The sequence below is a fragment of the Pseudopipra pipra genome, chromosome W, assembly GCF_036250125.1.
Source record: "Pseudopipra pipra isolate bDixPip1 chromosome W, bDixPip1.hap1, whole genome shotgun sequence".
NCBI classification, from domain to species: Eukaryota; Metazoa; Chordata; class Aves; order Passeriformes; family Pipridae; genus Pseudopipra; species Pseudopipra pipra.
The window spans coordinates 39,814,904-39,837,294 of record NC_087580.1 but is presented as its reverse complement, the minus strand read 5'-3'; the positions used below and the strand labels follow the sequence as shown (position 1 = coordinate 39,837,294).

The window sequence follows — 22,391 nt, the reverse complement described above, 5'->3', positions numbered from 1 at the left end:
AAAGCTTGTTTCACGTTTTCAGCAAATATTGACAGCAGGTTGGAAAGTTTAAGGTTCTGAACTTCTGGCTTAGTGTTCTTTATGTTATTAAAGTGTACATTGCAGGACTGCTCCATTTTGTGATTCTAAAGGATATATATTGTCAGACTGTCTGCTCAGAGAGTATTTTCTCTGACTGCAGTAAGGTTTGACCTGGTGCCCTAAATATATCAATTTTCTTGCAGCCAGGTGACTTCCTGTACTTCCCAAGAGGGACCCTCCACCAAGCTGACACTCCTCTTGGGACCTCCCATTCAACACACGTGACCATCAGTACCTACCAAAACAAGTAATTATTCTTTATCTTTTGTTTTGTGTGGCTTTCCTCTGCCAAGTGATGTGTGTGAGTAGTACAGACCTGAGATGTGGTGAAGTTTTGGGGCTTGGGGGAAGGAGGGGAGCAAGAAGACTGTTGTTGTTTGAAGCAGCCTGTTTGAGAGGTTTTCATGCAGCAAGCTTGATTGCTTTTTAATTGCTTATTTTATTATTTACCAGCTGTAGGCTTTAATGTGGAAAATGCTACAACTGCAAACTCACTTCTATATTTAAACAAATCTCTCATCAGTGGCTGAAGTTACTGTTCATTTCATAGCTCAGATAAAGAGTCATGAGTTACTCCTTTCATCATGTTTTCTCCTGTATTTGATAGTCACCTGCACTAATCTTCTGACAGACTTGCTGCCAATTCTTCCTTGCAAACATTTTCTGCTTATCTGTGGGGTTTTTTTATCTCCTACCCCATGTATGCAAGTCAGATTTCTTATGACACACTCCCAGTCCTTGTGCCCACACTGTTACCACACAGGGAAATGTTCTTGCCAACCTGATCAGCCTCCCAGATGCTGGGTTTGGAGCCATTGGTCTGAGTTAGGAATTAGGAAGGGCAGAACAAGTTTGGGCATATTCTAGATAACTGTGAGATGAATCTCTGACTACCAGCTGTGCCATTCTGGAAGCCAGGATGGGCTGGTAACTCTTCATCTGGCCACTCCTCCAACATGGAGAGAGGGTTAAGAGGAAGCTGCTCAAAGGTGTCAGTCTTCTTAAAAGTTGGGTTCAGATTATTTCAATTTACACATGTGTTCTTTTATTCAGAAGGTAAAAAAAAAACTAACCCCAAAAAACAGGAGAGGAAAAGGAAAAGCTGCTCTTCTTCCAAGGTTAAAAAGTGGAGTCATCCCCCGTTAAGGCTGTTGGTAATGAAGTGCTGACATCCTGCCTCTGCACCTCCTGTCAGCAAGTGCAGGGAAAACAAGCAGGAGTCCTGGTGCAGGCTGCTGTTCTGACTTGTAGATGGAAGTATGATCTGGAAACATTTCCTTGGCAAATTGAAGAGAAATCCTTGAAAGCAGCTGTGGAGGAAGTGCTGGTGGAGGTGGCACTTCCAGGTATTTTCAGGTTTGTCTGGGCCAGATCCCAGCAGGAGAGAAGTGTGCACATGCGGGATAAGGAGGGCAGTTTGGAAAAGCAGTCCCTTCACAGCCCGGCTCCCCCCAGCCCCCTTTGGGGGTGACCCCCCGCCCCTCGCGCTCCCTTTGGGGTCCCCCCCGCTCTTTCCCCCCCGCCGCTTTCCCGCCGTGCCCGCCCCGCTCACCCGACAGGGCGGGGCCGGCAGGGACGGGGCGGGGACGGGCCGAGCGCTGATTGGCTGCGGCGGGGGGCTCGAGAGGCGGGGCGTGCGCAGAGCGCCATGTTGTCTGCGGGGCAGTGGTAGCGGTGGAGGTGAGACTGCGCTCGGAGAGCGCGATTCTGGGGATCCGCTCGGGGCTGCGGGGAGCGCGGCTGTGGGTGAAAGGCTGGAGGGCTCGGGAGGGTTTAGCCGAGGGGTTCGGGGGTTCCCGAGGGTCAGAGCGCGGGGCCTGGAACCCGCGTGGGGGGGGTGGGGCTGTCCCAGCGCCCTGGCTGGACTGCGCAGGCGCGCCGGCGTTACCCGCCGGCATTACCCGCGACCCGTCATTACCCCTCCCGCCACAGCGCCCCCTGCCGGCCTGGCGGACCGACCCTAGGGAAAGGGGATCCCAATGCCCCCCCCGAACCCCAGAGACCCCCAACACGCAGCACACAGAGACCCCAAAGGGACTGGGGCCCGGGGTCCCCTAAAGCCCAGCAGTGGGGTTCAGGGGATCTCCCAGCCCCCAGGGGAAGGAGTCGTGGGGGTGCCCCTCAAAGTCTGGGGGGGAGATGTACCACATCCGTGTAAGGGGCTCCCAGTGCCCCTCAGTACGGGCCCAGTAACCCCCTCAGTGACCAGCCAGTGTGTCCCAGTGACCTCCCACTGCCCCCCAGGATGGCCCAGTGATGTTCCAGTGAGCACCCAGTAACCCCCAGTATGGCCCAGTAACCTGCCAGTGTCTCTCCCTGTGTCTTGGTAATCCCCCAGTAACTCCCAAGTCCCTCCCAGTGCCCTCCCAGGATCCCTCAGTAACCCTCTAGTCCCTCCCAGTGCCCTCTGGTTCCCCCCAGTGTGTCCCAGTATCCTCCAGTAATCACTCAGTGCCCCCCAAAGCCCCCCAACTGTCCCCAACGTGTCTGCAGATGCCCTTGTCCTTTCTGTGAGCGTGTGGGGGGGCATTTTTGGGGTCAAAAGGGCCAGGGGGGGCTCCTGGGGTGAGATGGAGGGTTGGGGACATCAGGGATGGGCTTGGGGCCAGTGGAATTGGGGGTGTCAAGGGGGGAATAATGGCAATGGGGAGGCCCTGGGGACATTGGAGACACCAGGGTTGTCTTGGAGTGTCAAGGGGGAATTAGGAACACCAAGAGGGTCTTGAGGACACCAGGGAGGTCTCAGGACTCAGCTGCTCTTGGTGCAGCCCCTCATCTCCCCCCCAGACCTCTTTAACCTCCCCATATGTCCCTTAACCTTCATTTTCCCTTTAGTCCCCTCCCCCCACAGATCCCTTTGATGCCCAAATGCCCCCAAAACCTGTTTTAACTCCCCCAAATACACCCAAAAGACCCCTAAACGCCCCCAAATCCCCATCCAAACCCCCAGATCCCTTGAAATCTCCCCCAGCCCCCCCCCCTCAAATCCATTCCAACCACCCCCCCAAAGAGGGGGGCACCCTGGCACCCTGGGACAGGAACACAGTGGGCTGTACTGGGGGCACTGGGCTGTACTGGGATGGCACTGGGGGGGCTCAGGTGTCCCAGGACAACGTGGCCCAGCTCCAGGAGAGATCTGGGGAGCAGTGAGGAGGTACTGGTCTGTCCTGGTCTGTCCTGGTCTGTACTGGTCTGTCCTGGTCTGTACTGATCTGTACTGGTTTGTACCCCCAATCCCCAAAGCCCCTCCTCAGCTCCCCCAGGACCCTCCCGCACCCCAAAGCCCCCCGGGCCCCCCAAGGCCCCTGACTTGGTCCTGCTGCCCCTTGAGCATCTGCAGCTCCTGCAGAACCAGGCATTTCATCAGCAAATGTGCAGGTGACCCCAAGCTGGGGGTGTGTTGATGGGCTGGAAGGCAGGAGGGCTCTGCAGAGGGACCTGGCCCAGCTGGATCCATGGGCTGATTGCAAGGGGATGAGGTTCCAGCAGGCCAAGGGCTGGGTCCTGCCCTTTGGCCACAAGAAGCCCCGTCAGCCCCCCGGGCTGGGGCCAGAGTGTCTGGAGAGCAGGCAGGCAGAAAGGGAGCTGGGAGTGGGGATGGACAGGAAGCTGAAGATGAGGCAAATTGTGGCCAGTGTGATGTTAGAAAAGCAGGCTGAGTTCTGGGCTGGTTGTAGAAGGAGAAAGAAGCCCAGAGGCCAGTGCAAGCAGGCAGCCCTCAGCTTGCACCTGATGTCCCCTCCCTGCAGGTTCCTGTCCTTGAGCCCAGGCCCTGAGGTGAGGCTGAGAAGTGGTGTGGAGGTAAGCCCAGAGCTGTGGAGTAGTTGGAGTGCAGGTTTAGAGCAGCTTTATCACCTCAAATGTGCAGAGGAAGCTGCTGCTCCTGCAGGGACCTGCCCACAACCCGGATTGAGTTACCCCTGGAACATCCCTGTGTGTGTGTGTGTGTGTGTGTCACAGCCCCCCATGGCCCCCCTGCTCACCTGGGGACACACGTGTGTCATGTGTGTATCATGTGTGTGTCACAGCCCCCCCACGGCCCCACTGCTCACCTGGGGACAACACGTGTGTGTCACACGAGGGTCACGTCCCAGGGGAAATCTCGTTGGTCTCCCAGGGGTCTCTCTTACACAGGGGTCTCTCAGGGGTCTCTCCCGGGGGTCTCACCCTCACAGGGATCTCTCCCAGAGGTCTCCTAGGGGTCTCTCTCACACAGGGGGGTCTCTCAGGGGTCTCTCCCCGGGGGTCTCACCCTTGCAGGCACTGATCATCTGCAGCACCATCTCGGCCGCCCCCTGTGTGTGCAACCGGGCCTGCTGGGACAGCAGCTTCTGCTTCTCCTTCTCCTGGGGGGCACAGGGGGGGTCAAAAGGGTTTTGGGGGGGTCAGGGGTTGGGGGTCAGGGGTCACAGGGGGAGGTTCAGCAGGTTCTGCTTCTCCATCTCCTTCTCCTGGGGGGGGCATGGGGGAGTCACAGGGGTCAGGAGGGGTCGGGGGGTGTCAGGGGTTGGGGGTTGAGGGATCACAGGGGGGGTCACAGGGGCAGGTTCAGCAGCTTCTGCTTCTCCATCTCCTTCTCCTGGGGGGGCACGGGGGTGTCAGGGGGTGTCAGGGGGGTCACAAGGGTCAGGTTGGGTCAAGGGTGGTTTTGTGTCCCCCCCTCACCTTGAACGAGTCCTCGGCCTCTTCCTCTTCCTTCCCCTCTTCTTCCTTCTCTTCCTCCTCCCCTTCCCCCGTGTGACAGCTCTGGGGGGGGGAATTTAAAGGGGGGCTCCCCAAATTAGCCCCCCCAACCAGCCTTTTGGGGGGCCCTCAAATCTCTGGGGATGCCTAAAATAACCATGGAAACCCCCCAATTCCTGGGGCCCCCCGAAGTTCCTGTCCCCCACCCACAGTCCCCTCATCTTTGAGAGCCCCACCCTTGGGGACCCCACCCCAGTTCCTGGGGACCCCCCCAATCACTGCCCCCCCCCCAACTTCTGGGGAACTCTCCAGTCTCTGGATCCTTCCCAAAATATCTCTGGGGACCCCCCACCTCCAGGGACCCCCAAAACCCCTGGGAACCCCCTCGCCAATCTCCAGGTCCCCCCTCCAAATTCTTGGGACCCTCCCCCCCCAGTCCCAATATCACCTTGCCCGAATTCCCAGGGATCCCCCAACCCCCAGGGCCCCCCTCAAACCCCTCGACCCCATTTTTGGGGGTCCCACCTTGGCCATGATGCCAGTGTAGGCCGTGTACAGGTGATTCTGCTCCAGCTGCCTGTGGGATTTGGGGGGGGGGACACAGGTTGGGGGGGGCAGGGACCCCCCACAGCCCCCCAGGAGGGGCCCCAGGGGTTGGGGTTACCCCCAGCACACACCCTGAGGGGGATTCTGGGGTCCCCACCCAGGTTTTGGGTGTCCCCACTCCCCCAGTGCTATTTTGTGGGATTTGGGGTTTTGGGGTCCCCCTGGTGGGATTTGGGGTGATCTGGGTGCATTTTGGGTCCCTCTGCTCAGTCAGGGCCATCTGGTGTGTTTTGGGGTCTCCCGGAGATTTGGGATCCCCGGAGTGTATTTTGGGGTCCCCGGGGTGTGTTTTGGGGTGATCTGGGTGCATTTTGGGTCCCTCTGCTCGGTCAGGGCCGTCCTGCTGAAATGCAGGATGAGCTGCTGTGTTTGGGTGTGTTTGGGTGTGTTTTGGGGGCCCCCCAGGTGTGTTTTGGGTTCCCTAGGGTGTGTTTTGGGGTGATCTGTGTGTGTTTTGAGTGTGTTTTGGGGCCCCTGGGGTGTGTTTCCAGGTGATTTTGGTCCCTCTGCTTGGTCAGGGCCATCCTGCTGAAGTGCAGGATGAGCTGCTTGTTTGGGTGTGAGTGGGTGTGTTTGGCTGTGTCTGAGTGGCTGTGGGTGTGTGTGGGATGTTTTAGTCGATGCTCTCCAAAGGAGTGTGAAATTGCACTCTCAATCCCAGCTGGGAAGAAAAATTCCCCTGCTTCCACATGTCCTGAGCACTCCAGACTGGAGTTCCTGTAGCTTTTTCCTTCTTGTTGGGAATTCAATGGACAGAGGAAAACACAGAAGTGTCCCCAAAGCAGAGAGAAGCTCTGGGGCCACAGCACCTGCTCCCCCCTCTTCTCATCCCTTCAGGACATGAAGAAATGGCCCTGTTGCCCCTCAATGTACTCTGCAAATCCTCCTTGAAAGCAGGGGCATAATCCCATTTGGCAGCCAGATCCACTTTGGGCTGCTTAAAGTGGCTGTAAAAGCATCTTGCCTGGGGCCAAGTGCCCCTTCCACACTTGCTTTACCTGTGGAAAAAAGCAGGGAAAGCTGTTTTTTGTGTGAGCACCCTTTGTGTCTCAGTGTTTGTGATCTTGGGAATCCTCATGAACCGGGAACAATGCCAGATTATCTGCTGTTGTGAGATATGTAGGTGAAGATTGTTTTGATCTGTTTAAATCTTCCTTGAAAATACAACTGATAGAAAACAATGTAAAAAAAAAGGAAAAAGAAAAAAAAAAGAGGAAAAGGCAATACGTAGAAAAAAAGGGAGGAAAAAGAAAAAGGAGAAAAAAGAGAAACAGGAATAATTAGACAAATAATAAAAAAGAAAGTAACAAAGAAAAAAAGAGAAAAAAGAAAAAGAGAAAGAAAAAAGGGAAAAAACGAAGCAGAAAGAAAAAAGGAGACGAAGAAAGAAAGAGAAAAGAGAAGAAAAAAAGAAGACAGAAAAACAGTAAAACCAAGAAAGTATTATCCTCACTCCGCCCACGTGCAAAGGGCCGCTATGACCCACCGCAAAGACTACAACTCCCGTGGTGCCTGGCGCGACGCGCAGGCGCGGGGTTGGGCGTTTGGACAGGGCCCGCGCGCTGATTGGCTGCGGCGGTGTTCTCTGTAGGCGGTGCGCGCGCAGAGCGGGAATCGGTGATGGCGGCGGGGCCTTTGTCTGTGTGAGCTGGCGGGGGGTGCGGGGGAGCGGGGTCTGGGGATCCCCTCGGGGGCTGCGGGGAGCGCGGCTGTGGGTGGAAAGGCTGGAGGGCTCGGGAGGGTTTAGCGGGGGGGTTCGAGGGTTCCCGAGGGTCAGAGCGCAGGGCCTTGGAACCGTCTCGCGGGGCCGCGGGGCCCGGGAGACCTCCCAAGAACCCGGATGTTTGATTCAATTGCCGAGAAAGTCCCTCGGAAAAAAAAATCAAAACCACCCAAACAAAAAAAGAACCCTAAAAAAAGGAAAAGTGAGAAAAAGATGAAGGAAAAACTGGAAGGGCCAGGATGATTTTATTGCTTTGCTTCAGTTTTTCCTTGGTCTCCTCCTTCTCAGATTCTTTACTCCCTTCCTTTACAGAAAGTTCTGCTGTTCTGTGGTTTTGGGGTCCCTTAGGGGCTTTTAGGGGTCCCTGAGGAGGTTTTGAGGGTCTCTGAGGGGGTTTGGTTTCCGTGGGGGACTTAGGGGGAGGTTGAAGGTCTTTGAAGGAATTTGGGAATCCCTGAGGGAGTTTTGGAGTCTCCGAGAGAAATTGAGAGGTCCTGGGGGGCTTGCAGGGGGGGGTGTCTTTGAAGGAGTTTCCTGGGTTTCTAGGGGGATTTCAGAAGTCCCAGACGGTTTTGAGGGTCCCTGAGGGGGTTTTTGGGGTCCCTGAAAGGGCCTGGGGGGTCCCAAGTGGGTTTTGCAGGTCACTGAGAGGGTTTAAGGGGTCCGGGGGGGGGATGAGGTCTCTAAGGGGATTTGTGGGGTCTTTAAGGAGGTTTTGATGGGTCCAGAGGTGGATTTCTGAGGGGATTTCAGGGGTTTTGAGAGGATTTTATGGGGTCTCTGTGTCAGCGGACCGACCCCAGGGAAAGGGGATCCCAATTCCCCCCCGAACCCCAGAGACTCCCAAAACTCAGCAGACAGAGACCCCACAGGGAGGGGGGCCTGGAGGTCCCCTCAATCCCAGCAGTGGAGTTCAGGGGATCTCCCAGCCCTCAGGGGAGGGGTCCTGGGGGTGCCCCCCGAAATGCAGGGGGGAGATGTAGCAGAACCGAGTAAGGGGATCCCAGTGCCCCCAGTATTGCCCAGTGACCTCGCAGTGACTCTCAGTATGGCCCAGTAACCCCCTCAGTGACCAGCCAGTGTGTCCCAGTGACCTCCCACTGCCCCCCAGTATGGCCCAGTGATCCCCCAGTGAGCACCCAGTAACCCCCAGTATGGCCCAGTAACCTGTCAGTGTCTCCCCTTGTGTCCTCTTAATCCCCCAATAACCTCCCAGTCCCTCCCAGTGCCCTCCCAGCGTCCCTCAGTAACCTCCCAGACCCTCCCAGTGCCCCCTGGTTCCCCCCAGTGTGTCCCAGTATCCCCCAGTAATCACCCAGTGCCCCCCAAATCTCCTTAACTGTCCCCAGATTGTCCCCAGGTGCCCTTGGCATTTCTGTGAGCATGTGTGGGGGGGGCGTTTTTGGGGTCAGAGGGTCCAAGGGAGTCTCCTGCGGTGAGATGGAGGGTTGGGGACATTAGGGATGAGGTTTGGGGACAGTGGAATTGGGGGTGTCAAGGGGGAAATTGGGGACACCAAAAGGGTCTTGGGGACACGAGGGGGGTCTCAGGACTCATCTGCTCATAGGGAAGCCCCTCCTCTCCCCCTCTAGGCCCTATTAACCCCCCCGAAATGTCCCCCAACCCCCCCATTTTTCCTTTTAATCCCCTCCCCCCCAGATAACTCCGACCTCCCAATGCCCCCAAGACCCTTTTAACTCCCACAAATGCAACCAAAGCCACCCAAAACCCTGCAAATCCCCATCCAACTCCCCCCAGACCCCCCAAATCCTTCCCAGCCCCCCCTCAAATCACTTCCAACCCCCCCCCAAAAGGGATCACCCGGCACCCTGGGACAGGAACACAGTGGGCTGTACTGGGGGCACTGGGCTGTACTGGGAGGGCACTGGGGGGTCTCAGGTGTCCCATGACAATGTGGCCCAGCTCCAGGAGAGATCTGGGGAGCAGTGAGGAGGTACTGGTCTGTCCTGGTCTGTACTGGTCAGTACTGGTCTGTACCCCCAATCCCCAAAGCCTCTCCCCAGCTCCCCCAGGACCCTCCTGGACCCCAAAGCCCCCCAGGCCCCTGACTTGGTCCTGCTGCCCCTTGAGCATCTGCAGCTGCTGCAGAACCAGGCATTTCATCAGCAAATGTGCAGGTGACCCCAAGCTGGGGGTGTGTTGATGTGCTGGAAGGCAGGAGGGCTTTGGAGCACAAGTGGTGTGAGGAGAGGCTGAGGGAGCTGGGGTTGTTGAGGCTGGAGAAGAGGAGGCTCAGGGGAGACCTCCTGCCTGTCTGCAAGTCCCTGCCAGGAGGTTGGAGCCAGGTGGGGGTGGGGCTGTTCTGCCAGGAAGCAGCAGTAGGACAAGAGGGCTGGGTCTTGAGCTGTGCCAGGGGAGGTTTAGGTTGGATATTAGGAAGCAATTTTCCTTTGCAATCAGGCCTTGGAATGGGGTGGGCAGGGAGGGGGTGGAGTCAGCGTCCCTGGAGGTGTTGAAGGTGAGAGTGGATGTGGCCTCAGTGCCATGGTCTGGGAAGCACAGCAGGGTTGGATCAAGGGTTGGACTTGATGATCTTGGAGCTCTTTTCCAACCCAGCTGATTCTGTGATTCTGTGATTGCCATTCCTATGGCAGCACATGCTTGAGGCTCTATCCCCAGGGGGATAGAGATGTCTGTCCATATCTATCTCCAAGGTTAGTCTGTAAATGTGTGGTGTTAGCAAAGCAGGCTAAGTTGTGGGATGATTGTAGAAGGAGAAAGAAGCCCAGAGGCCAGTGCAAGCAGGCAGCCCTGAGCTTGCACCTGATGTCCCCTCCCTGCAGGTTCCTGTCCTTGAGCCCAGGCCCTGAGGTGAGGCTGAGAAGTGGCGCGGAGGTGAGCCCAGAGCTGTCCCTGAGGTGAGGCTGAGAGTAAGTGCAAGGCAGAGGTGCTGCTGAGGAAGGAGAGCCCTGTGGTGGGGAAGAGACGAAGGTGCCCATCCCCGAGCAGGTGCTGTGTCCATCCCCTGTGTGCCAGGTGAGCTGGGGCTTTGCTGCAGAGCTGCGGGCGCTGATTTGAGCGTCTCCAAGTGCTGAGATGGTGGGCACCCAGGAACACAAACTGTGCCTGGCCACGGAGCCTGCAAGGAGGAGCAGAGACAGCCCTGGCAGTGTGGGGGGCCAGGTTGTCCCTGTGCCTTCCCCTGCAGGCCCTGTCTGTCCCTGCTGGGCCCCTGTCCATCCCCATCAGGTCCCTGCCCGTCCCCCCCGGGCTGAGCTCCCCCCAGGAAGTGCCGTGGAGCTGAAGCTGCTGCCATCCCCCCCCTGCAGCCGCTGCCCCAGCCAAGGGAGCAGCAAAGGCAGGGCCAGGAGCAGAGGCAGCAGCAGGGGAGCCCTGGGGGGGCCGGGAAGCTCTTGTGTGGGTCAGGAAAGAGGCGCTGGGCACGAGGCCGGGGCTGTGCTGAGCAGGCCCAGCCCTCACATCCCCCCAGCCAACGCCGGCTGCCCGGGGGGCTTGGGAGGGACCCCCAGCCCGTGTGCCCCACACTGAGCTGGCAGAGAGAGAGCCAAGGGGCAGGGCCACGGGCAGGGCCACGGGTGAGGGACAGGCAGGGCCATTGCAGGGCCACGGTGAGGGCACAGCCTGTGGCAGCAGAGCTGCCCAGGGCTGGGGGCAGCCGGGGGTGTTGGTACCAGGCACTGGTGGGGTTGAGCAGAGCACGAGGCCTCTTGCAGACCCCTGGAGCAGCCTCCCACTTGCCAGCCCCGCCACGGTGGGATGATGCTCTTCCCTAGCTACAAGACACTGCCCCCCAAATCTTTGTGGGGGCCTTTTCTGTCTATTCCTGGTTGCTAATTGATTCTGGAGACCTGAGGGAGCCTCTGCAATCCCATCCATGGGGCACAATCTCCTCTCCAGGGTTTGACTCCCTGCAGACTTTGCAGGGAAATCTGTGCTGGCAGCCCGAGTATGTCCCGACCCCCCATTCTCCCCCCAGGATATTTGGGATGAGTTCCCCTTCCTGGGCACCCATGGGATGGGGGGCGATTGTTCTCCTGCTGTTGCTGTTGCTGCTCCACCCCTGTCCCTGCCCTTCCTGCCGCTGTCGGGTGAGCGGAGCGGCCACGATGGGAAAGGGGCGAGAGAAGCGAAAAGAGCGGGTGGGACCCCCAAAGGGAGCTGGTGGGAGTCAGGATCTGGGAGGCTGATTGGAAAGGGGTAGGAGAGGGGGGCTAAGGGGAGGGGGGAGAGTGGGAGTGGGTTTGCCGTGGGGGTCACTCTCTGTCCCCATGCCTGATCCCTGGAGAGCGGGGGAGGCTGGAGAGAGGAGGGAGCTGCAAATGCCCCGAGAGCCTGGAGAGGGGGGAGCTCGGGCCCCGCGTGCCAAGCCAGCGGTCGGGGCTGTGCTGTTGGTGCCAAATTTCCCCTGGTCAGGCTGAACCCAGAGCCCACCCACGTGTCAGGGGGCCCGATCCGCTCCCTGCTCTCGTTGCCCTGGGGCAACCTCTGGTGTACCCCCGCCTGTGGGGCTGTTTGGTTTCCTTGGGCACAACTGGCCCTTGTGCAGGGCTGTGCCCTTGGGGGCTCTTGGGGGTGGGCAGGAGGTGTTTTTTGGGGGTGCCAGGCTCGGTTGGTGGCAGATCCCCGGCGGTGGGTGGGGGGATGCAGGTCCCCCCCATGGTTGGGGTTGGTGTTGCTGGGTCAGGCCCCGCCGGCTCCATTGTCAGCCCGGTGCCGGCGGGGGGGACACAGCGGGTTTGGGGCCCCCCGGGAGTGCCCGAGGTGGGTGTGGAGAGCGGGAGCTGCCGAGTGTGGAGGGTGGAGCGGGGAGATGGCAGAGCTGGGGGACCCCCGTCAACCTGGAGGGGGGAACACGGAGAGGGAGGAGCCCCGGGACCCCCGGGAGCCTGAAATGGGGGGCATGGAGAAAGGGAAGCCTGGACAGTGGGGTCCCCTGGGATCCCTGGGACAACAAAGTGGAGAACCTGAAGAGGGGGAATGTCTGGGATTGCAGCACTCCAAAGGCCAGAGTCTGAGGAGAAGGGAACCTTGGGACCCCCAACACTCCCAGCATCCCTAAGTGGGACCCTCAGTATCCCAGACAGGAGAGACCCTCCAAGCCCCAGAGGTGAGAGACAAGAGAGGGGGAACTTCTGGGAGAGATTTTTTGGCCTGAATCTTTATATTTTGTAGTATTTTTTGGCTGAATCACAATGTTTTACAGTTTGAGGGGAGGTTCATCTCACTATTTCTGAGAAGTTTTTTGCCTGAATGTCTGTGGTTTGGGTTTTTCTGAGCTCAATCTTAGTGTTTTGGAGGTTTTTATGGACACAGGATGCCCAGTGAGTTCTAGAGATGGACTTGGGCAGGAGGAACCCCCAAGCCAACGCACTCAGCCCTTGTTTTCCCCCCATCAGGATTTGTCCTTCCCAAAGCTTGGGCGGATGGAGGAGGAGGCTGCGAGGAAGAGGAAGATGCCTTGGGCCCCCCAGGCAGGTGAGGAGGAAGTCAGTGTCCCTTTGGGCGGGTGTTGTGCTGGCTCTGTCAGCCGAGCATGGCCCCGGCTGCAGGACAACCCCGCTGGCGCCGCCGTCCTGCCGGGGCCGGAGTTGGGGGGATGTCCTTGGCCTTCCCTGTGGGCCGGAGGCAAATCCCCTGCCTGTCCTTCTTGCTTCCTGCCCCAGGCCCCGAGCTGAGGACGGAGAGCCCGGAGGACAAATCCCCCCGTGAGACCCTGGTGGGAGAGGCCGTTTTGAAGGGCTCCCCGGCGCAGGAAGGCAGCAGGGAGGAAAAGGGCCGGAGATCCCCCCGCAGGAGGGGCTCCAAAGCCATCCCAGGGTGCTCTGAGGAGGAAAGAGCCAGCCTGTGCTGGGAAGGCGGCCGGAGCTTGAGGGGGAGCTCCGACCTGGTGGTCCCTGAGCAGCCTCCCAGCAGGGAGAAGCCCTTCAGGTGCTTGGAATGTGGGAAGAGCTTCAGTTGGAGCTCTTACCTCCTCACCCACCAGCACATCCACACTGGGGAACGGCCTTACCCGTGTGGGGAATGTGGGAAGAGCTTCAGGACCAGCTCCAACCTGATCCGACACAAGCGCATCCACACTGGGGAACAGCCCTACACGTGTGGAGAATGTGGGAAGAGCTTCAACCGGAGTTCCCACCTCTTCACCCACCAGCACATCCACACTGGGGAACGGCCCTACACGTGTGGGGAATGTGGGAAGGGGTTTCAGACCAGCTCAGATCTCCTGAAGCACAAGGCAACACACACAGGGGAGTGGGCCTTCCACTGCACCTACTGCGGGAAGGGCTTCAACCGGAACTCCACCCTTGTCACCCACCGACACATCCACACTGGAGAGAGGCCCTACAAGTGTGGGGAGTGTGGGAAGAGCTTTGCCCAGAGGTTTGGCTTGACCTACCACCTAAGGACCCACCAGTAAGGGAAGCCCTACCAGTGCCCCACGTGAAGGAAGAGCTTCGGCCGCTGCTTCCACCCCGAATGAAGCCCCTGATGGTTGAGGCAACCCCTGGAGTCCAGTGACTGTCAGTCCATCCCTTTCGACAACAAAGGGCCAGTCCCCTTTCCCAGGGGCAGCTTCTTCCAACAGAACCCTTCTTGGGGGGTGTGTGGAGATTCCTGCCTTGGCTGGGGACCCCCCAAGGTCACTTCTTGAGGCTGAGAGCAGAGATCTCCCCACCAGCGTTGGTCTGGGGGAGTTGCATCCATCTCTAATTAAGAATTCTTGCTTTTGTGCCAGCTTGAGTAGAATTTCTTCAACAATTGCTTTAGTGTAGAGCACTGTCCTCTCTTATCCTGTACTCCTGGTAGTTTTAGTGTTTGTATTGTGCAGTAAATAATTCTGATGAAGATCTTTTGTCTGATTACTTATAACCCTAAATAATTGATTTCTCTCAATAGATCTGATTTGCCATCATTAAAACCTGGAGTACAAAAATGATTCAGTCATACCTCTGTAATTCCTTTAAACTGAAAGTGTTGGCATAATCCAAGCACTCCACAGTATGTTGGGAGCTCAGGGGGGCCACCTCCCTTTCCCAACCCCTTTGTGCCCATGAGACCATTCGACCCACGAGACCACCTCCCCTTTTCCACCCTTTCCCTGTTCCTCCCATTTTCCCATTATCCCCTTAATCCTCATTTTCCCCTCAAAACAGTTTTTGGGTCCCAACCCTCACTTCTTTGCCCCCTCTCCTGTGGGCACTGAAGGAGAAAATGAGGCTGCACACACAGAGTTCCATTGCAGGACTTGTCCGCCCATCTTTCCGGCGTCCCCCTTTCATTGGGGTTCCTTTGGATACAGCGCCTGGGGTTCTGGCCGGCAGGAGTTCCGGAACACACGCAGACAATGAATATGATCAGGCGATGTTCAATTTATTATTTAAAGGAGTTAACTTTTATACAGTTTAGTTTTTTCCGGGTACGTGCTTACAACAAGGTGGTTGGATAGCTCAGTCTGTGCACGCGTACCACACCTTCGGTTCATTGGTTCTGGTGCTCTGTCCATGCAGCCTGACATCATAGGGCCACCCAAAGTCCCTCCTGTTGATCCGCCCTTAGGGACATTCCAAGATCTTGCAGGTGTTCCTTTATCTCCAGTTTTCCCAAAACTTTCAGCTATAAACACAGGATTTTCTCATACCTGCGACTATAAACACATAGCTAACAATTATAAACATTGCATAGTTTCACAGAGTTTGTAAGTATAAACACAGAGCTTTCACACAGTTTGCAACCTCCAAAGTCGTGTCAAGCAGGGCCTAGTGCTTCTTAAAAACCATCGTACATTCCCATTGCAATGGTCAGTTACCATGGAAACCATCATACAGTCATGTTACTACAGTCAGTTACCATGGCAACCATCATACATTCCCATTGCTATGTTCAGTTACCATGGCAACCATCATACAGTCCCATTCCTACGGTCAGTTACCATGGCAACCATCACACATTCCCATTGCCATGGTCAGTCACCACGCTGTCCTGGTTAGGGAGCAGGAGGGGCAGTTTAGCTCTTTGTGTGTGTGACCAAGTTATTTATCCTGTACCATCCATGCCATCCCTAGGACTGTGCTTTCAGCAGGAAAAGCCGGGGCTCTGCACCGGAACTGCTCCATCCTGCCCCGCTCTCTGCAGGGCAGGGACTGTCAGCATCACTCCTGCACTCCCCATCCCCGACGCTGCCCCGTCATGTTTGCCCTGGACTGGGACGATGGACCTTTGGTGCTGAAAGAGGAAACCACGACAGGCCGTGGTGCTGAAACAAAGCCCTGAGCAGGACAGGGCGGTTGGGGGGCAGCCTCAGCCCCCTCAGCCCTCGGGTTGGGAGGAGAAGAGAGGAGCCAGCGCGGGACTGAGCCCAGGGAGCGGCTGCGCCACACAGCCGGGACGACCCAGTTTCCCAGGCTTTTTTTGTCTTTGGTTCTCCTTGTTGTCGGGCTGAGGGGTTGGACACGTTACCCTTGGGAGCTCCCCCACTGCATTGCCTTTGTTCGGGGGCACTGTGCGGACACGTCGCACGGGGAGCACCCGGCATTTTGTCTGTGTGCCTGCTGGTGACCCCCTTTTGGGGGTGAAACACATTCTCTTTCTGGATACTTTTGCTGGTGACATTGCTGTTCTGACTGTGTGTCTTATTCCATTGCTCTGTGTTTTTAGTGAATTGTTATCTCCACCCAGAGTCTCTCAGTTTTTGTCCCTCCCTCACCGGAAGGGCCGTGGGAAGGGGAGTGACTTATCTGAATTTTAATTTCCTGCTGGTGCTAAAACCAGCAAACCAGCCATGCACCAGCCTCGGGAAAGATGGAATGATGCAATGGGTGCTGGGACATGCAAACATTGGGATACACATTTAGCAAAGGCCACCTGGTCACTCAACACTGGGGGATGTGCCAATCGGGCTGGCCCTGTCCAATCCAAGTTTTTACGTGCCGTAGAAAGGGATAAAGTTCCTGTAGTGCACATTACAAACATGCTGGGAAAACAGTCTGGGTTATTCCCGCTTCAGGCAAAGGGAAATGCACCCGTGGGATTCACGTTGCTCAAGGACACGGATGCCCTTGGTGGGTAAGGAGGGGAAGATGGGAAATCCAGTGTGTGCCTTGAAGGGATTGGATTTTGGGTGAGAATAGCCAAGGAATTCAGTGGTAGTACAGTGGTAACTCTCTAACACTGCATTCTCACTGCTGTGGCGACTCTTTGCCGTGTCAGGGGTATTACAGTGAAAATCACTGAGAGAAATGAACAATGAGCTTGGAGGAGACCAGACAAGCACAGTGGTGATGGAACAAGAACTGGCTGCAACAGGCAACAATCCCACAGTAGACAGCATTTTTCCTGCCCTGAAAGAGTGTTTTGGCAGATGGAGCCTAAAATCCTGGACTAAGTGAACTCAACAGACTTTCATAGACTAAGCAATGAGATCTGTGGGTTTCTATCAAATGATAGGAAAGGTGATGGTGGAATGTATTGGAAAGTGTGGGCTCTGACATGGTGTAAATGGTGCGGAATAAGGGGTGGACACCATCCTTGTCTTGGCTGTTCTTCCTAGGAGATTGGGTTCATCTTCCTGTAGATTAACTACAGATTAATTCTGAGATAGAGTTAATTTTCTTCCTAACTAGAGAGTTAATTTTCTTCCTAGTAGCTGGTGCAGGCCTGTGGTTTGGATTCCGTGGGAGAACAATTTTCGTCACCTACTGATGGTTTGGTTGTGCTTACCCTAATCAAGGACTTTCCAGCTTCCCGTGCTCTGCCAGGGGCACAAGAAGCTAGGAGGGAGCAGGGCCAGGACAGCTGACCTGGAGATTCCAAAGGGATATTCCACACCACAGAACATCATTCCCACTGGATACATGAGGAGGGGTTGTGCAGGAAGGGCAGATCACTGCTTGGGGTGTGGGGCACTGGGCAGTGTGTGTGAGCAATCACGTTGAGCATCACTTGTTCCTCTGGGGTTTTATTCTTCTCTCTCTTTCATCTCCCTTGTCAATACAGTTATTATTACAGTTACTACACTTATTATTATTTTCATACTTTACTTTGTTTCAGTTATTAAATTTTTCTTATCTCAACCCACAGGTTTTATCTTTTCTTGATTCTCCTCCCCACATCAGTGCAGGGGGAGGTCGGAGACTGAGTGAGCAGTTCTGTGGTACTTGGCTGCTCACTGGGGTTAAACCACAAGAAAAGGGAATGCACAGGAGTGGAGACCCTGCTGGGATGTGCTTTGTATTCATGAACTACCCAGCACCAGCTGGATAGAGAAGAGCCAGACCTTATGTCCCTGCAGGGCTGGGATTCACTCCCTGCCCCAAAGGCCCCCAATGCGTCTGAGAAGCCCTGGGTGGTGCCTGTCCCACAACTGCTGGGAATGGGGACGGGGTCCCTGCACAGGCCCTGTGCTGTCCAGGGCAGCTGCTGCACTTGTGCTGCAGAGCCCTGGCACCTCCCGTGGCACTACAGGCCCCTCTTTGGCTGTTCAGTCCAGGCTCAGCTGCCCTCAATTAGGGTCAGCAGTGAAGGGATGTCCAGGAGACAACTGCCATTGTACTCTGAGGACATGTAGAAAATACCCTGATAAAGAACAGGAGAGAGACCTCTCTCCCTGTGCCACCTGACTCCATTTGGTCACCTGAACACCTCTATGGGCTGCCTTGGACAGAAGGAACAGTGACAGGTTCCCCTGTCCTACATGTGGGCCCCTTCTGCCACTGAAGTTGGCCAAAGCAATGTCCCAGCAGCCTCCAAGAAGATCCCACAGCTGCTGCCCTGTTCCTCGGAACTGCTCCATTGGAGCCTGCAGTTCCCAGCAGGAATCTCGGTCACCTCTGGCCCCTCAGAAGGAACCAGGGGTTTGTGTCCCAGCAGGTCACTCCTGGCTTTGGTCTTCATTCATTCCCAGGGGAGCTGGGACAAGGAATCACCTGTGGGGGCCTGTTTTTTGCCCACTGAAGTGGGGCAGGAGGAATCCCAGCCCATGGGGGTTGTGGAGGGAGCTGAGTGTCCTTCTGGCCCCAGGTCTGCAGAGCCACAAGGAGACACCTCTGTTGACTCAGTTGAGTCCCTTCCCTCAGTGCAGGTGAAGGAGATCCCTCCTGGGCACTGTCTGGGTTTCCTGTCTAATGATGGGACATGAAAAGGGGCCTCTTGGACTTAACTCTGTGTCTGTCCGGAGAAATGACAGTGCTGAAAGAAGTGTGTGTGCCCAGCTGAGAGAAGGCACATCATTATTTCCTTCAGCTGTGTGCCAGCAGGTTCCCCTGGAGCCCCAGGGACAGCTGGAAGGAGCCCAGAGGGGCAGAGAAAGGGCTGCCTGGGGCTGTTGCTGTGCTGCTGAGCTGGGCTGGGCTCCTGGCACACAGGGAGCTCCTGGCAAGCAAGAAGAGCTTCAAAGAGACAGCTCTGCTGGTGAGCAGCTCCTCTGCACAGCCCAGCAGGGCTGAGGGCACTGCCTGCAGCACCCAGGGCACAGGAGAGAAGGCAGAGAGATGAGAGGCAGCCTGGGCTGGAAGGTGACTGAGCTCTCACTACAGGAGAAACCTTCCCAGGATTTGGATGAAGAATTCTCTGGCTGTAGGAAAGTTCAACTTGCCTTCCTGGAGGGATCTCCTACAGCTGGCACATCCCACAGCTTCCAGGATCTTTCAGCAGGACTCTCCCAGTTGCTGCAGTGCAGAGGAAGTGGCCATATGGCAGAGCAGGGCAGGAGCTGCAGGCAGCAAGGGCAGAGAGGAGAAGGGAGCAGGAGGTTCAAGGGATCCTGGGGTGGGAGGACAGGGCAGAGCTGCTCAGGGCAGGAACCTTGCCAGCCCTTTGCCAGGGTCAGGCTCTGGCTGCAGAGCAGTGCAGGTGAGTTCCTGCAAGTGCCTCTCCCAGCTGCCAAATGGCAGCAGTGGCAGGAGCTGTCAGGATGGCTCTGCTGGATTTGCTGGGGTGCAGCAGGAGAAGCTGCTGCAGAGCAGGACTTGCTGCTGCCCCATCAGAGGCCCAGGGCCAGAAGGTTCCCTGTGCCAGGGCTGGCTGTGGGGTGGGAAGGTGGGGGTGCAGCCAGGGGTGCCCAGGGCTGTGGTGCAGAGCAGGGTCCTGCCCCCAGGGCTCTGTGTGCTGGGGCAGGGACTCTGCTGCCTGCCAGGGGCAGCTCTCAGCCCGGCCAAGGAGCTGCCACGGCCCTGCAGGGAGAAGGTGTGGGTGGAAGCAGTGACCCCTCATGGCAGGGCAGGGCTGGGCAGGGCAGGGCTGGGCAGGGCCCTTCAGCTGCAGGCTCAGGGCTCCTCACAGCTTCAGCTCCACCTCCTCCATTTCCAGGGGCCCTTCTCAGGAAGCACATCCCCCCAGAACACCTCCCCCTTCCCAGCCACCGCAGGCTGTCTGGGATCTGCTCTGCAGCCCCTGCCCAGGCAGAGCTGCCCCTGGGCACTGGGCTGGGGATGGCTCTGGCAGCACTGGCAGGGATCTGAGCTGGGCACAGGCAGGGGCTGCTGGCAGGAACAGCTCCTCACCCAGAGACAGGCAGGCAGGGACAGGCAGCTGCTGCCACAAGGGCTGGGCAGGGAGATGTGGGCCCCTCCCTGCTGTCCCTGTGGCACAGACCCCTTCCCTGAGCAGCTCCTGCCTGGGCTCCTTTCCCAGCCTAAGCAGAGCCTGTGCCCTCAGGCCCACGGGGGCTGGGCTGTGCATTGCCCTGCAGCAGCCAGAGCCCAGGCAAGGACAAGGCCCTGATTTCCAGCTGTCTCTCTGTGTCCCTCCTCCCTTGGCAGCAGCCCTGTGGCATTTCACTTCTATCTCCTGCTGCCTGGGCTCTCCTTGTTCTCACCATTGGGTTTTCTGAGCCACTGTGGGATTTGGAGGGGGCAGATTCCTGTACAGATGCAACCCCATGGGTGCTGCTGTGGGGATGTGTCTGTGGGAGCCAAGTGCCCAAGTGCCCTCCAGGCACCTTCAGAGTATTCAGCTGTTTGCCTGGGTGTCCTGCAGGGCTGCAGGTGCCCTCCAGAAGGGCACAGCTCTGCCACAGGATCTCTGTGCTGCACAGGATCCCCATGGAGAAAACTTCTCAGTGCTAAATCCATGGAAGTGCTCTGGGCAGCTGTACTTGGGAGCTGCAATGATCCCTGTGTGTGGCAGTCTGGGAGGATAGAGATGAGATCCTAATCAGGCATCCTGAGGAGAGGCAAGGATTCTCTCAATGTGCTCTTTGAACCAGGATTCCTCTGATCCCATGAGTGTCTTGTTTCTTTTTGCAGAGAATTCCTAAGGGCCATCCCCTTTCAGCTCCAAGCTGCCAGCCAGGGGCAGCTGTGAACGGGAAAGATGGCCAGCTCTTGTCTCTGCACCAAGAGACCACCCCTTTGCCTCTCAAGACTCACAAGATTTCACTTGGAGCACAGTGTACCCCAAATCCCCTCCCTCTGTTCTGCCCTTGGGCAAACTGTGACCAGCAGTTCTGGAAACACTTTGATACATCACAAGTGCATTTAATTGGAGGTCACCCTGTGCTCCAAGTTGCCTCTCACTGCACAGCAAGAAGGATTCCTCGGGAGCCCATTCCAGGGTCCCTGCTCTCAGTGCCCCCTTCAGCCAGCAAAACCCAGAGCTCGGGGAGAGGGATGCAGAGAGATCTTCCTGAAAAGAGGCCCTGAATGTTGAATTGCTATGAGACATGCAAGATGTTTTGCTGATTGAATCTGGCCTAATTCAGTTCTGCCTTTTTTCTCCTCAACAGAAAACAATAACCGGAGGCAGCAAATGTCCAACAGCAGCTCCATGCCCCAGTTCCTCCTCCTGGCATTGGCAGACAGGCGGGAGCTGCAGCTCCTGCACTTCTGGCTCTTCCTGGCCATCTCCCTGGCTGCCCTCCTGGCCAACGGCCTCATCCTCAGCGCCGTAGCCTGTGACCACCACCTGCACACCCCCAGGTACTTCTTCCTGCTCAACCTCTCCCTCACAGACCTGGGCTGCATCTGCACCACTGTCCCCAAAGCCATGCACAATTCCCTCTGGAACAACACAACCATCACCTACACAGGATGTGCTGCACAGGTCTTTTTCTTTGCCTTCTTCATGTCAGCAGAGTTTTCCCTCCTCACCATCATGTGCTACGACCGCTACGTTGCCATCTGCAAACCCCTGCACTACGGGACCCTCCTGGGCAGCAGAGCTTGTGCCCACATGGCAGCAGCTGCCTGGGCCACTGGCTTTCTCAGTGCTATGCTGCACACAGCCAATACATTTTCCCTGCCCCTGTGCCAGGGCAATGCCCTGGGCCAGTTCTTCTGTGAAATCCCACACATCCTCAAGCTCTCCTGCTCACACTCAGGCTACCGCAGGGAACTTGGGCTCATTCGGGTTACTGCCTGTCTAATATTTGGTGGTTTTGTTTTCTTTGTTTTCTCCTATGTGCAGATCTTCAGGGCTGTGCTGAGGATCCCCTCTCAGCAGGGACGGCACAAAGCCTTTTCCACGTGCCTCCCTCACCTGGCCGTGGTCTCCCTGTTTATCAGCACTTTATTCTTTGCCCACCTGAAGCCCCCTTCCATCTCCTCCCCATCCCTAGATCTTATTGTTTCACTCATGTATTCAGTGGTGTCTCCAACACTGAACCCCCTCATCTACAGCCTGAGGAACCAGGAGCTCAAGGATGCCCTGAGGAAACTCATAACTGGGTGTTTTTCAGAAGCAATAAACTCTCCTTCTTCTGCTTGTTATGTACCTCATTAAAGGCCAATCCTTTTATGTACTTCATTAAAGGCCCACCATATCTTCTCTGTTTTTTACTCTTGGGCTGTTATTTTTGTGAGAATTGGTTCACACCAAAAAAGATATATATATCTCTTTATATAGATATAAACACCGTTTCCAATTCAGTGTTTGCCTTTCTAGCCTGGCCCACAGGCTGTACAAATTGGCAATTGTACTCACTGTGTGCTCAAACCAAATAAAGAACTCTGCCTTGACTTGTTTGCCTGACATCTTTCCTCTCTGACTTCTCTGCAGCTGCAGGGTCGGTGCCTCTGTGCAGAGCTGGGCCACAAAAGAGTCCCAGCAGAGCAGCACTGCCAGGGAGCAGCAGCCCTTCTCCTGCCTGGCCTCCTCTCCCTTCCCTTCCACACTGTCCTGCAGAGCCCTGTGTTGTTGGAGGCCTCAGTGCTCTGGCAGTCGGTGCCAGTCCTGCTGCAGGACTGTCCAGGGACTGCAGGCAGGGACAGCCACGGGCACTGCTGGCACAGAGCTGACCTCTGCAGCAGCACTGCCATCCTGCAGGGGCATCTCCTCAGGGCAGGGCCTCAAGGCTTCCATCTGCTTTCCACTTTGCTCTCCA

At 56.6% G+C, this 22,391-nt stretch overlaps 2 protein-coding genes and 2 long non-coding RNA genes across 4 annotated transcripts in view; 2 read left to right on the top strand and 2 right to left on the bottom strand.

The window, feature by feature from the left end:
• LOC135405248 (zinc finger protein 271-like) overlaps nt 1-13,508 on the top strand; it is a 774,083-nt gene extending 760,575 nt beyond the window's left edge. Inside the window, exon 5 of the mRNA XM_064639916.1 lies at nt 12,986-13,508. Coding sequence (XP_064495986.1) covers nt 12,986-13,493 — 508 coding nt within the window. The 3' untranslated portion in view covers nt 13,494-13,508. The remainder of the gene's footprint in view (nt 1-12,985) is intronic.
• Nucleotides 1-22,391, bottom strand: part of LOC135405704 (uncharacterized) — a 614,579-nt gene that overhangs the window by 155,860 nt on the left and 436,328 nt on the right. The window lies entirely within an intron of this gene.
• Nucleotides 4,589-5,351, bottom strand: LOC135405662 (uncharacterized). Its single transcript, XR_010425920.1, has 3 exons — nt 5,290-5,351; nt 4,747-4,827; nt 4,589-4,660 (listed from the first exon to the last, which is right to left on the bottom strand). It is a non-coding gene; the product is annotated as an uncharacterized LOC135405662 (long non-coding RNA).
• Nucleotides 20,819-21,819, top strand: LOC135405421 (olfactory receptor 14J1-like). Its single transcript, XM_064640118.1, has one exon. It carries the CDS (start codon nt 20,819-20,821, stop codon nt 21,788-21,790), a length of 972 nt encoding a protein of 323 aa, XP_064496188.1. The 3' UTR covers nt 21,791-21,819.